The 13,671-nt window shown below is 46.8% G+C and overlaps 1 protein-coding gene across 1 annotated transcript in view; it reads right to left on the reverse strand.

Moving 5' to 3' along the window:
- Nucleotides 1-13,671, reverse strand: part of NME3 (NME/NM23 nucleoside diphosphate kinase 3) — a 165,147-nt gene that overhangs the window by 123,133 nt on the left and 28,343 nt on the right. The window contains exon 2 of the mRNA XM_086941242.1: nt 9,078-9,208. Coding sequence (XP_086797368.1) covers nt 9,078-9,208 — 131 coding nt within the window. The remainder of the gene's footprint in view (nt 1-9,077; nt 9,209-13,671) is intronic.

Here is a 13,671-nt window from a genome sequence, read left to right on the forward strand (position 1 = left end):
CGTAACAAGAAAACTAACCATAGCTGCGTATTCATTGACATTGCAGTTGTGCTGACAAGGCGGCGCATAGCAATGACATGAAAAACAGCTTCGGTGCTGAGCATAGATAACTTTGAGATCTATGAAAAATGACCTTGCGGAAATGGATGCGCATTGCTGGCTTCCCAGGTGGCGGGAGGAACGGGAATCAGATACACACACTAGGAGGCCATCCTAGAGAAGATCGAGCCCAAACCATATATTAGGCTCCCCCCGAAGGGGATAATTTAGACACACAAATGACAATTGGGACTCGACCCTGAGGCAAAACTAGGGAAATGCTTGCAATGCCTCACATGATAATTGGCGCACCCCACAGAAGCGGGAGCAGACTGGGGCCTGCCCCCCACCGGGGGGAATATTGACCAGAGGGAAGTCACACATTTGATGGTCCTAGATGACCCTCTGCAAACCCTGTCGGTAAATAACTAAGGTCAGTTGGTTTATGGGTTTAATGTTTAGAACTGTTAGGCTTTCCTATGTATTGTAGTTAGCTCCTATGACCACCATGCAGATGATTGGATAACAAACAGTGCACGATTAAAAATGTTTGAGAGTGCCGGGGCGTATTAAATCTATGTTAATGCAGAATCCTAAAGTCCTTAACCAACTAGTGTATTCTCCTCAGATTTGCCTTAGGAATGCAAGTCAACAACAATACCCTGTGAAGTTCTGTTAAGGTCATACCAACAAAATAAATCACCTGAGACTCCTTTATCTTGAGCACCACTTATAACGATTAGCTCAATTTAGCTGCACAGGCCTATTGCATCCTTCTTAATAGGCCACCCAGAGAATCAAAATTACATTCATGAGCAGAACACCTGTTCCTAATAGGCTAACTTAAAAAGAGTGGCAAGTTTCCCTAATCTTCTTTTGAAGCTATTAGATCTCTAAAAGGGGTTTTAATTCTTCTTGCTGCTACCTGCTAAGCGGGGCGTTCATTAACCTTAGTGAGGCAAAATCATTTTATCCATATGTCATTCAAATGCTGGTATTGGCTAAGAATGTTCTCCTACTTCTCTAGTGGGAAAATACCACCCGCTTGGGTTTCAGTAAGTTTACAGTCTTACTATTTTATGAAGCATACATTGGGCACATAATATAATGCTAGAAATAGCACGTTCCTAATTGTAGTGGGAAATTATTTCAATAATTGCCAATTGGCGTGCAGGTCTGTCAAAGACAGGCTAGCTAATAAAAAGGAGCATAAATGCATCATTGTTATACACAAGGATTCGATATGTTGATAGATTTGTTTTAAATAATGTCTTTTTCCCAGGTTCAGGATTATTAAAGGTGAATAATAGCCAGTTCTGCGGCAAGCCGTGTTGATCAAATCTGGGCTGTCACAATGCGATTGGTGATTCTGCAATGTTGGTGATTAGACAGGAGCAGGGCCTCTGATTCTGGATGGTGTGTTTACGACACTCTGTCAAGCTCTTGTCGACATTCAGTTGCAGCAACTGGTTCGATCAGCGACTCACAGGGGGGGGCCATGCCCTGGACTTGGTCTTTGCTGACGAACAACTAGTAGTGGTCAATGATATCCTATGTCCATACTGGACCGATCACTCACTGGTTGCTTTCTCCCTCTGCATAGGGGATCATCCCTCGGGGGAAGCCGGCGCCGGAAAGGCTAAACTGGGTAGACCTTGGTCCCGGCTACTAAATTCACCATCGTTGCCTTCCCTATTACCAGATAACTTTTGCCTGAGTAACTCGGTGGAGGAAAGCTATCTCACCTTGTGCCAGTCCATTACTAACACGCTAGACAAGGTTGCGCCCCTTCGCAAGTCGCGAGGTAGATTGAACCGGGCCTTTTCCGTGGTATACGGAGGAGCTGCTGCAGCTGAAGTTGAGCTGCAAACGCGCCGAGAGAGCTTGGAGGAAGCAGTACTCTACCTCTGCGAGGGCCTCGTTCAGGCTGGCACTGCAGGGCTATAAGGCGCAGATAAAGTTGGCTAAGGCGGCTTTTCTGGAAACCACCCTGAGCCAGGCGCCTAATAAGTCTCAAGCCCTGTTTAAAATCGTCAGGGAATTGACCCATCCGGTGTGCGTGGCCAATACGGTCTTTGCGTCGCAGGCCCTCTGTGACTCCCTGGCAGGTGCTTTTGAGGAGAAGACCGCTAAGATCTTGGATGGCTTAAAAAATCCACTGCCTCCTGCTCTTGGCTTGGGAGCTCCGGTTAGCCCGTCCAGTCGACCCCGGCCGGTTGTCTCTGGCCCCGGCTTGGGAGCTCCGGACCGGTCACCCAGTCGACCCCAGCAGAGTGATCCAGTCCTCAGTTTGGGAGCTCTGGATACTTCTTCCAGTCGACCCCAACTAAGACTTTTTCCCAGTCCCTCCTTTGAGGAATTTTGCAGCATGGCACGCACAGTGTCATCGGGCTCTCCGCTCGACCCATTGCCACCCAAATTCTGGAAGGCTTTTCAGGCGGAACTCTTCCAGCCTCTGTATTCCATCTGCCTCCAGTCTTTGGATTTGGCAATCGTTCCTGAGTGCTGAAAGCTGGCAGTCGTGTCACCACTGCTTAAGAAACCAACGCTGGACCCCGCCTGTCTTTCCAACTACAGGCCTATCTCTTTGCTCCCTTATCCTATTAAGATCGTGGAAAAATGGGTGACCCGCTCCCTCTCAGGCTTCCTGGAAGAAATCGGATGGTTCGATGAGACACAGTTTGGCTTCCGTCCTGGGCATGGGACGGAATCCGCACTAGTAACCGTATTGGACAATCTTCGTTCGCGTGTCGACAGTGGTCGGCCAGCCTTCTTGGTGCTGCTCGACATGTCGGCTGCGTTCGATACAGTCTGCCATCGGACCCTCATCAGGAGGCTTGAGGAGTGCGGGGTCACAGAGGGGGCAAGAGACTGGCTGGTATCCTATCTTAGCAACCGGCAGCAGCTGGTCGCGCTTCCTCCATTTCGATCGGAGCCACGGAAAGTAGGGCAGGGGGTTCCACAGGGCTCGGCCATCAGCCCTATACTTTTTAATCTGTACCTTCGCCCGCTGGTCCAGCTTATAAAATCTTTCGGTATCTCGGCTTTTAATTACGCCGATGACACCCAGCTGGTCTTTTCTCTGGAAGGAAATAACGTGGTCCCGCTGGAGACATTCCATTGTTGTATGGCAGCCACAGCGGATTGGCTGCGGGCCAACTCCCTACAATTTAACAGCACAAAGACTGAGGTGCTTCACTGCTCCATGGACCGGATCCCGAGGACACTCCCAGAGAACTTTTGGCCTGCCACTTTCCCTGAGCCAGTGTCGGCTGCGGAGTCAGCTCGTAATTTGGGGGTGATCTTCGGCCCAAATTTACAACTTGACATGCACGTCAACAAGACCATCTCTACATGCATGATGCTGCTACGCATGCTGCGTAAAGTCCTGCCCCTCCTCCCTGCCCAGGCCAGGCCGGAAGTAGTTTGCAGGACCATACTGAGTCGCCTAGACTATTGTAACACGCTACTTCTGGAGGCCCCAAAAAATCTGCTGGGGAAGTTACAACGGGTGCAGAATAAGAGCTGAAGTTAGGGGGAGAAAGAGCCAAGCTGTCAAGTCAAGTCAAGTCAATAAATTTATATGGCGCGCTACATACCCAGAGGGTCTCAAGGCGCTTGAGGAAGGGTGAGGAATTACTTGTCAAATATCCACGTTTTAAGATGCTTTCTGAATGCTAGGTGGTTCTGAGTAAGGCGGAGGTGAGTGGGAAGTGAGTTCCAGGTTTTAGCTGCCAGGTAGGAGAAGGATCTACCTCCCATGGTGGTTTTGTTGATGCGAGGTACAGTGGCAAGGGCCTGGTTGGAGGATCGTAGCTGGCGGGAGGGGGTGTAGAAGGACAGTCGTGTGTTGAGGCATTCGGGTCCGATTTCGTAGAGTGCTTTGTGTGCGTGGGTAAGGAGCCGGAAAGTAATCCTCTTATTGACGGGGAGCCAGTGGAGGTTTTTCAGGTGACCAGAGATGTGTTCTTTACGCGGGATGTCTAATATGAGCCTGGCTGAAGCGTTCTGGATGCGTTGGAGTTTTTTCTGGAGTTTTGCGGTGGTACCGGCGTAGAGGGTGTTTCCGGAGTCCAGTCGGCTCGTGACCAGAGCGTGGGTGACTGTTTTTCTAGTTTCGGTGGGGATCCAGCGAAATGTTTTTTTGAGCATGCGAAGAATGTTGAAGCAAGATGAAGAAACGGCGTTGACTTGTCTGTTCATCGAGAGTGGAGAATCCAGGATGACGCCCAGGTTCCGTGCGTGGTCCGTCGGGATGGGTGCTTTTCCAAGGGCCTCTGGCCACCGAGAGTCATCCCAGGAGGAGGGGGAGGTGCCTAGGATGAGGACTTCTGTTTTGTCTGAGTTCAGTTTCAGACGACTGTGCTTCATCCATTCGGCTACTTCTTTCATTCCTTCATGCAGGTTGGTTTTGGCAGTGTTAGGGTCTCTGGTGAGTGATAGGATCAGCTGGGTGTCGTCGGCGTAGGAGATGATGTTGAGGTTGTGTTGGCGTGCGATGACCGCGAGGGGGCTCATGTATACGTTGAAGAGGGTGGGGCTGAGTGAAGATCCTTGTGGTACGCCGCAGATGACTTCAGTGGCCTCTGACTTGAATGGTGGAAGGCGGACTCTCTGGGTTCTTCCGGTGAGGAACGAGGTGATCCATTCCAGTGCTTTTCCTTGGATTCCGACGTTTCTGAGGCGTTGTAAAAGGGTGCTATGACAGACCGTGTCGAAGGCTGCGGAGAGGTCGAGGAGGATGAGGGCGACTGTGTCTCCATTGTCCAGTAGAGTTCGAATGTCGTCTGTTGCTGCGATGAGGGCGGTTTCAGTGCTGTGCTTGGCTCGGAAGCCGGATTGTGAGGAGTCGAGGGATTTGTTGGTTTCGAGGAATGCGGCGAGCGGGTTGTTGACCGCTTTCTCGATGACTTTGGCCGGGAATGGAAGGAGTGAGATAGGGCGGTAATTTTTGAGTTCGTTGGGGTCGGCTGTGGGTTTCTTCAGGAGGGCGCTGAGTTCGGCATGTTTCCAGCTTTCCGGGAAGGTTGCGGAGTTGAGGGAGCAGTTGATGACGTCTCGGAGGTGCGGTGCTATAATGGAGTCTGCTTTGTTAAAGATGTGGTGAGGGCATGGGTCTGTGAGGGATCCTGAGTGGATAGAGTTCATCAGACGGGTGGTGTCCTCAGTGGAGATTGGCTTCCAGTCATTGAGGATGTTCAGGGGGGGTGGGGGTCCTGCAGGGGGTTGGGTGGGTTGGTCTTTGGGTCGGTTGTCAAAGCTGTTGTGGATGTCTGCAATTTTGTTGTGGAAGAATGAGGCTAGGGAGTCGCAGAGGGCTTGAGAGGGGGTGATGTCGTTGGAGTTGGCTGAGGGGTTGGTAAATTCCTTGACGATGTTGAATAATTCCTTGCTGTTGTGGGCGTTGTTATCTAGTCGGTCCTTGAAAGCGGCTTTCTTGGCATTCCGGATCAGTTGGTGGTGTATGCGGGTGGCGTTTTTGAAGGCGTCCTTGGTGCTGGTGGTTGGGTCTTTTTTCCAGGCCTTCTCAAGGGAGCGACAGAGTTTCTTGGATTTCTTAAGATCATCGTTGAACCAGGAGGCCTTCTTGCTGCCTAGTTTGATTTGTCGTTTTTTCAGTGGTGCTAGGATGTTGGCGCTGTTGGATAACCATTGGGTGAAGTTGGTGGCTGCTTGGTTTGGGTTTGAGGAGTGGGCTGGGGGGTTTTGAAGAAGCGATGAGATCTGGTCGATGGTGATTTTGTTCCAGTTTCTTTGCAGAGTGGGTTGGGGGTGGTTGTTGGATGTGGGCTTGTTGTAGGTAAAGTGAACGCAGCTGTGGTCAGTCCAAAGGAGAGCTGTGGTGTGGCTGAAGGAGACATGTTTGCTGGAGGTGAAGATAGGGTCGAGTGTGTGACCTGCGATGTGGGTGGGGGTAGTGACAAGTTGTTTAAGTCCGAGGTTGGCGAGGTTGTCCAAAAGGGTGGTGGTGTTGCGGTCGTTGTTCTTTTCAAGGTGAAAGTTGAGGTCTCCCAAAAGGATGTAATCCTCGGAGGGAAGCGCGTGTGGAGTGATGAAGTCCGTGATGTCTTCACTAAATTGTGCGCGGGGTCCTGGTGGCCTGTAAAGGAGGGTGCCTCTGAGTGTGGTCTTGGGGTCGGTGTGGATCTGGAAATGAAGGTGTTCAGAGTTGGCGAGATTGACGTCTGAGCTGGTTGAGATGCGGATGGATTTCTTATGGACGATAGCGATGCCTCCTCCTGTGTGCCTCCTCCTGTGTGGCTCTTTCTCCCCCTAACTTCAGCTCTTCCACTCTAGCTTTAAGGGACCTACACTGGCTGCCGGTGCACCTGCGTGTATTGTACAAAGCGGCGTGCCTGGTGTTTAAGGCAGTACATCGACAGGGCCCAGTGCCCCTGCAGAATATGTTCGCCTGGTACTCTGCCCCGCGGCTCCTTCGCTCTTCTTCGGCACAACTGCTTGTGGTCCCGAGGTTCCAGAGAGTCAGGATGGGTGGCCGCTCGTTTAGTGTCGCAGCGGCCAAACTTTGGAACTCCCTGCCACTTTCTCTGAGAAGCCATAAGGATTACTTCCCGTTCAGGAAAGCCCTAAAAACGCATCTTTTTCCTAGAAATGTCTGAGCAGCGAAAGTGTTGTTGACCGAATCTCAAGCGCCAGGATGCCCTTTGGGTGACAGGACCGCGATCTATAAGTACACCTACATACATACATACATTCTGCAGCATTTGTTTTTTAGATTCCTTGATATCAAACTTACAACTAGCAACCACCCTGAAATCCTTTATATTTATAACTCCTTCGACTATGTGACCAGTGACTAGGGGAATTCTTTCAGTCAAGCTTAACTGTCCAGACATTGTGCTTGTTTTTTTAACGGTTTCCCTTTACCAAATATGTTTCAACACATATTTTTACAGTTGCTTACACATCTTCTCCTGTTAGGAGTTGAATATTAGTGTCCTAATGTTCACTGTTTAGACTCAGCACTTGAATGAAAACATTCAGTATTCATCATAGAGAAATTGAGAAAGTAGAACAGATATTAAGACGATACAACTTTATGAATAAAGGAGTTTAGGCATCAAATATGTCTTTAAAGAAGTTTCGCTGCTGGAGAACTATTTGTGGTTTTCGGAGCAGCTCCCCTCCGTTGGACAGAACATGTGTTAATTGACTTTTCTTTATTGGTGCTTAAGAAAGAGCCCAATCACAAGCTCAAGCCATCAGGGAATCCTAATGATAACTAGGGCGAACTATCCGCAACTGAAACTAATTGAGTAATTTTATCCCTCTTCAAATGACAGATTCTTTAGGGTCATAAGTTACATCACAACAGCAAGCGTCACAGCTTCTGGTATTGGGTGAAGAAGTAAGGAACAACTCGTGAGCGTGGTTGAATCGTCTAAATTATCAGCTTTTTAGTCGGAGTCTAAACAATAATCTGTACAAAATGTTGCTTTCAATGCCATATACTACAAAGCTTAGTAATTTTCAAGAGTGAAGTTTTGTATGTGTAGAAGATATTTTATGTTTTTGTGTAGTGCAATGTTCACCGTTTCACTGGAGCCATTTGCATCATGGAGATTTCTCAGTACAAATAAACAGTAGGGATGAGAAATATAATATTTATAGTTACAATTTTTTTTAAACAGACACCCAAATAGAAACTAAGGTAATTGAGGAAATGTTCTCTGTGCATATAAAACAAGAATTTGCAATGCAATAGGTCTCGCATTTGCGTGAGTTTAAGCTATTGACACTGTAAATGAATATGTCTTTTATTTATCTGTTTCGATAATTAACACATAAATAACAGGCATTGTCATTTACTATGCCAATAGCTCAAACTCTTGTAAGTGTGAGACCTATGCAAAGAAGTGGCTGCCATTGTCCCGTGTTGCTTGGAAATAGAAAGAGCAGATAGCGCGCTGAATGTAGCAGGAAAGCATGTCATGGCAGCAGTAGGAGAAACTCATCAAAGAAAATAGTGCTTACAGACTAAATAAGACAGGCTGTGTAACAACAGAAGTACAAAGGCCTGTCCTCATGGGAAGGTACAAATGAAGACAAGGCAGTACTAAGGAGGGACGAACAAGCTTATTAACGAATCAGAATCCAGCATTTATAAGGTCAATGACACAAGCCAATGAAAAATATGGGTGGAGAGTGGCCGGAGCTTCAAATCCATACTCGAATACAGCATGCCTCGCAGAGCAGAGCAGCGCATGCGCTGCCCAGGCTTGACCTAAAAGGTGATAAAGCAGTCCTACTTGTATGTTTAAAAGTGTGGCGCAGATAATGAGAGAGCTAGGGGCCGTCAGCTGAAGATGTAGACATAAAGACAAAGATAGCAACTGAGATGACTGAAAAATGGAATAGGACAAGGGGCTAGAGAAAGAAAGTAAAAGTGTATGTAGTTGCAGGCCACAGAGGGATGACGTGAAAACAGGATGCAGTGGAAAATCCGGTTCGGCATAAGTGGAGTGTCACAAGTCTGAACCAAAGATTCAAAGGGGAAGAAAGTAAGTACCATCGGGACAAAACAAAATTTCATGGGGAAAACATAGGCGCTGTACCAGAAATCAAAACAAACAAAAAATAATCAACAACTCAGGACGGAAAAGAGCTTGTGACTGAAAAAGAGATCAATAATTTTCAGTGAGCCATCAACTGCTCCATCCAGTTTTGACCTTTACAGATTACTCGTGTTTCAAATATACGACCATTTGGTGACATTTTTTAAACAGTCGAGAACCTTTCTTCATTGCAATATAACTACAAGTTATGAAGATTTACAGAGGAGGAGTGACAGAAGCATCTTATTTCAGTAAAAGATAATGCGTCACCATAATATTTTTTACACATTTGAATCATATTTCGCAACCATCGGAAACAATGGTGTGTTCAAAGCACTAAACAGGATGGGAATACAAAGTCTAGCAAAAGAGCCACGAATAACGTAATACTTTAAAGTGAAGAGGAAATCAGTTTTTTGTGACTGCGTACACGACTGCTTTGTCCATTTTGAAGATTCTTACCTGTATGAACTTCATCCCAACCAGGTGGAATCCCTTCCTCTCAAAGCGTCGGATAATCTCACCCACCAGGCGTCGCTGGACACCATCGGGTTTGATGGCCAAAAAAGTGCGTTCATTGATCCCCGTCCATGCTGAGGGAAAGGAGAGACAAAATAAGTTAATTAGAAATACAGAATGAGCATTGGTGAAGGCAATATGACTCACCTATAAAACAAGATCTCCAAGCTATTGGCTTTACCAATGCTCCTTTGTAAACCAAGAAAAAACCGATTTCAAAATACTGGAGGACAAGAAAACATATACCTTTAAGGTATCTCAAAATTGTACACTGAATTCAATATTTTCAATCTTAAGGAATGAAGGTTTATTTTTAAAATACTTTTCACTCAAACTATAAACAGAATTTAAAAACAATAAGGACGTTTAAAGGAAAATGCTTACACAGGTCTAATTTAGTTTCCAAAAAACTAAGAAATGAAACATGCTCTAGCCATCTGGTCCTCTTAAGTAGCCCAGGGAGCATTTTTATGGGCCTCCAGGAGAAAAACATCTCCTTTTCACTCATGCTATTTACACCTTGTGTCACAAACAGCAGCTGAGATTGCAGTCCCTGGTCCCTCCCAGCACCATAAATGCCTTTGTACGACAAAGACCTGAGCTTGTATGCAATATGGTGAATGCAGGAATTAAAACAAAAGCAACCTTTTAAATTCTCCTCTTTCGTCAAACCCTGGAAAAAAAACAAAAGTTGCTGTGCTATTAGAGACAAGCTGGAAGTGGTGGGGAGAAACAGAGCGCAGAGGCAGCTATTTAGGGTTGTAAGTGCAAAGCATCACAGAGAAAAAGAACAGAAAATATACATGGACTCTCATGGAATGCTGAATGAAAAAAAGAACGGGTCCCCAAAATGAGTGCAGTGGAAGGATACACGCCTCTAATCAAAGAATAGTAAATAGGATATGCTCTAGAAGAAGAACAAACAAAATGAGACGAAGGCAAGCTATTGAATAAAAAGGACCTAAAAAAGAGCGATCACAGGATCAACCAATTGTAAGCAATGGGTATGCTCTAAGTCCACTGTATGTTTTTGGTAAGTTCCACATGAGCATTTCGGTAAGCGAGACCTGAAAAGCATTATGTCAAAGCCTTGACGCGTGCATCTAAAGCCAGGTACAGTGGTTAATACCCCAAAACACTGATGAGGTAATTTTGACCAGAATAGTATAATCAAAAGGAAAAACACACAGTAAACTATATTTTAGCTGAGTGCTTGCAGTGTTTTTGACTGACTGATTAGAGTATTTGTAGAGTTCAAACTGTGAACCAACGGTGTATCCTGTCGCTGTCGGATTCTATTGAAACCTAACCCACTGGAAGACTTGAAGAAAAGAACAAGCAAAATAAAACATTAGTAGTATTTGATCTGATTTGAAATGTTGAGCGAATAAAGGACTGTTATTTTCGGAAGGACAAATAATTTTCATTTGATCGAAGAAATGAAGGTAAAATAATCCAAGTTTTTGATGCTAGAAAAGAAAAAGACCTACCTCCTGCTCCAAACTTCTTAAAGGATGGGAGAATAAGCAAGTTACTTCCTGAAGATCTTAAAAGCTGGGTGGAAGTGCAATACTTCAACTTTTCTTGTAAAAACCCACAACCTGATTTGTAAAAGGCTCAGTGTACTATACACATTGCTTTAAAAGTTCTGTCACATTTAACCCATTAAGGGAGAGATGTGTAAATGCTTTAAAAAGTGAAAATCAATCTAATGGCTGCATATTGAATTTGTTTTAACCTTTATAAAAGAGTTTTGGGGAGATACTTATAAAGGGCTTTGCGGTAATCTAACTTCAATAAAATGATTGCTTGGATCATAAAATTACAAGCTTTTTGGTCTAAGTACAGAGTAATCTTTTTCAGCACTCTGAGATGGAAAAGGCATGATGGCAAGATTGTATTAACTTGTGCGCGCAATATCTGCTACTCGTCCAATTAGAACTCTAAATTGTGGATTTTGTTTACTGCTTTGGGGGCTATGTCTAGTTCAGCAGGCCAATAATTCATTATATCTGTATGGCTTGATTTGGCAGCAGAATCTTTGTCTTTTCTGCGTTAACTTCAAGAACATCTGATGACATCCTGGATATAGCTAAAATAAGACAGATACAAACGTTTTTAAGTCTCAGACTACCGTTGCACTGCGCAGCAGTGCTCGCGCAGCCGAGAATTAATGTCTCTTAGTAGGGGGGCTTGAACCCGCCCCTCTTCTCCATTGGCTGGCTTCCTAAACGGAGGCCAGCCATTGGAGGAGAGGGGAGTCACTCGGTTCAAGTCCTGTCTTTTCCAGATTCGGGGGCGTGTTTTTTTTCTCTTCTTTCTTGTTTTCGTTCTCTCCTCTTCCCATTGGCTGGAATTTTACCTTCCAACCAACGGGAAGAGGAGAGAATGAAAACCACGCCCCCGAATCCCAAAATGATAATGCTTTCTCCAAGGCATTTCTGCCTCGCCTCGGAGAAACATGGCGGTGTGGAGCGTGAGCGCTTGTTGTTGGTGCAGGGAGTTGTGATTACTTCTCGGAAAAACAGCAGAGTTAACAATCTTCCAAGGGAGAAAAGGGCAAATGCAAGGGAGGGTGAGCGCAGTCACAGGTGTTTATAAAGCAGACATGTTTGGTAAAGAAGCACTAGCAATTGCATAAGTTTTCCTGTGCATGCTCTATAACAAAGACGTGTTTAGGACCATACCTGGGAGGACTGTCTCCATTATGGTAAGGAGGGTGTATTGATGTGTGAAAGCAAACGGGAGCTGTGGAGGGCAGGGACTTCAAACAAGAGACCTGGGCCACTCGGTGAGAGGTTAGTTCTTCATTTTGTGTTCGGACCTTACGTTGCACCCAGAGCTCGCCGGCCTGTTGGGGCTCTCGGATCCCTCCGAATATGATAAGCCCCCTAGGATCGCACAGCTGCCCACATTCCGTGCATCGCCACAGTCTCATAGCCTCCACCCTCAACGTTCCAGCGTGTCCGCCTCTGCTTGCACGCGCACCTCACATCACTACAAGCTGCCGAGCCACCCCCCCCCCCTTCAATGAGCCCGCGGCCGGGCCACAGGATTTCTCGTCTCGTGGCGGGGTAAGGCTGGGAAGGACCAGGGCCCCAGTTCATATTAACTGTTGCTCTGCTGGGTCTTAAATCAACAAAATTAAACACAGTCGCTGCTGTCAAATAATTTTGAATGATTTTATACATCTGGGTGGCTCGTTGACCTCTTAGCAGAGGCGCGACTAGAGCCAAATTTCGTGGGGGGCGGGGGCAGGGGGGGGGGGGGGGGCTAAGTCTTTCAGCAATAGGCAGAGTGGCAATGCAGAGGCTCTAAGAAGGGGTGAAAACCCAACAAAGCCTTGTGAACACGTAAATGGCCTTGTAAAGACCAGTGAAGTGCTTGTGTGCATATTCGATAATACGAACACCAGACCAGCCAGCCTACAGCTGCTCAAGACCTGTCTCTGTGAGTGCGGGGGAACTGTCTCAGACCGGGATGACACACACAACTTTGAGCCCTTGGGCGTTGCGCGCCTGCCTCTTAAGTTAAGATGAAGAGTCTCAGATATTTAGAATTCCAAATACCAGTTGAAGTACCATTGTTCCTACTAGACACATTAGGCATGTAGCAGATGGGGGAATCTCCAACCGAAAATCCAGGTTATTTTCTCGATAATTGAGTACTTCAGACTTGTCCAAAAGAGATGGGTAGATTTGCCGCTTTCCGCATTTTCCCCTCAAAGTTAAGCATGGGCCTGAAATCCTTTATAGCAGAGCAAACTGCTCTCACTAGCACACCCCTCCATGCTCAGTAGAATCAGGTCAAACTCCATTACCATTCAATCCTTCGTTTCTCTGCTGCGACTGCTAACATAAAGCTTGCGCCCATATCTGTAACTGACCTGCTCCAAAACCATCCCCCCCCTTCAGTGGCCTTGGACTGACCCGATGCTCGATTCGGGCTGGGGGATGGGGGCGGGGGGAGGGAGAGCAGGTCAGTTTCAGATGTAGCTGTGGCGAGGGTGGTAGCTGGCTGTCTGTGAAGTGACGGAGGACATCTGAGCCTGAGGTCATGTCCTTGCCCTGGCCGCGCTCACGCACTGTTGCAGGCGAGCAATCTGCATTCCCGAGCAGTTTATGCAATGCGCTTCAGGATCTTTTGTAACGTGCCCCACCCTTATATCACCTTATAACGGAAGATGTTTGAACTGATAAGGCGCTCGTCCTCCTCATGATCATGACCTCGGCAGAGCAGGCACTGTCTGGGTGCGGCATGCACTGTGGCGCGCTCTGTGCGGGACAGATGTGTGCATCCAGCATGTAAACTCAGTGCAGGGGTAGCAAATGGTCGTACATCTTTCTTTCATTCGGTTTCCTTCATTGTTCAATGACTCCCCTTTCATGCAGAGGAGACCACCGAGTAATCCTGCATTCAAACCCTGTCCTCGGTGGCGTAACACAAAATCTTTGGGGCCCCCATGCGGAATATGATGAGGGCCCCAGAGTCTTCCATAACTCACAGTCCCTTTTACTAACTAGCAAAAAAGGATAGT

Source organism: Lissotriton vulgaris, chromosome 10 (genome assembly GCF_964263255.1).
Source record: "Lissotriton vulgaris chromosome 10, aLisVul1.2, whole genome shotgun sequence".
Classification (NCBI taxonomy): Eukaryota; Metazoa; Chordata; class Amphibia; order Caudata; family Salamandridae; genus Lissotriton; species Lissotriton vulgaris.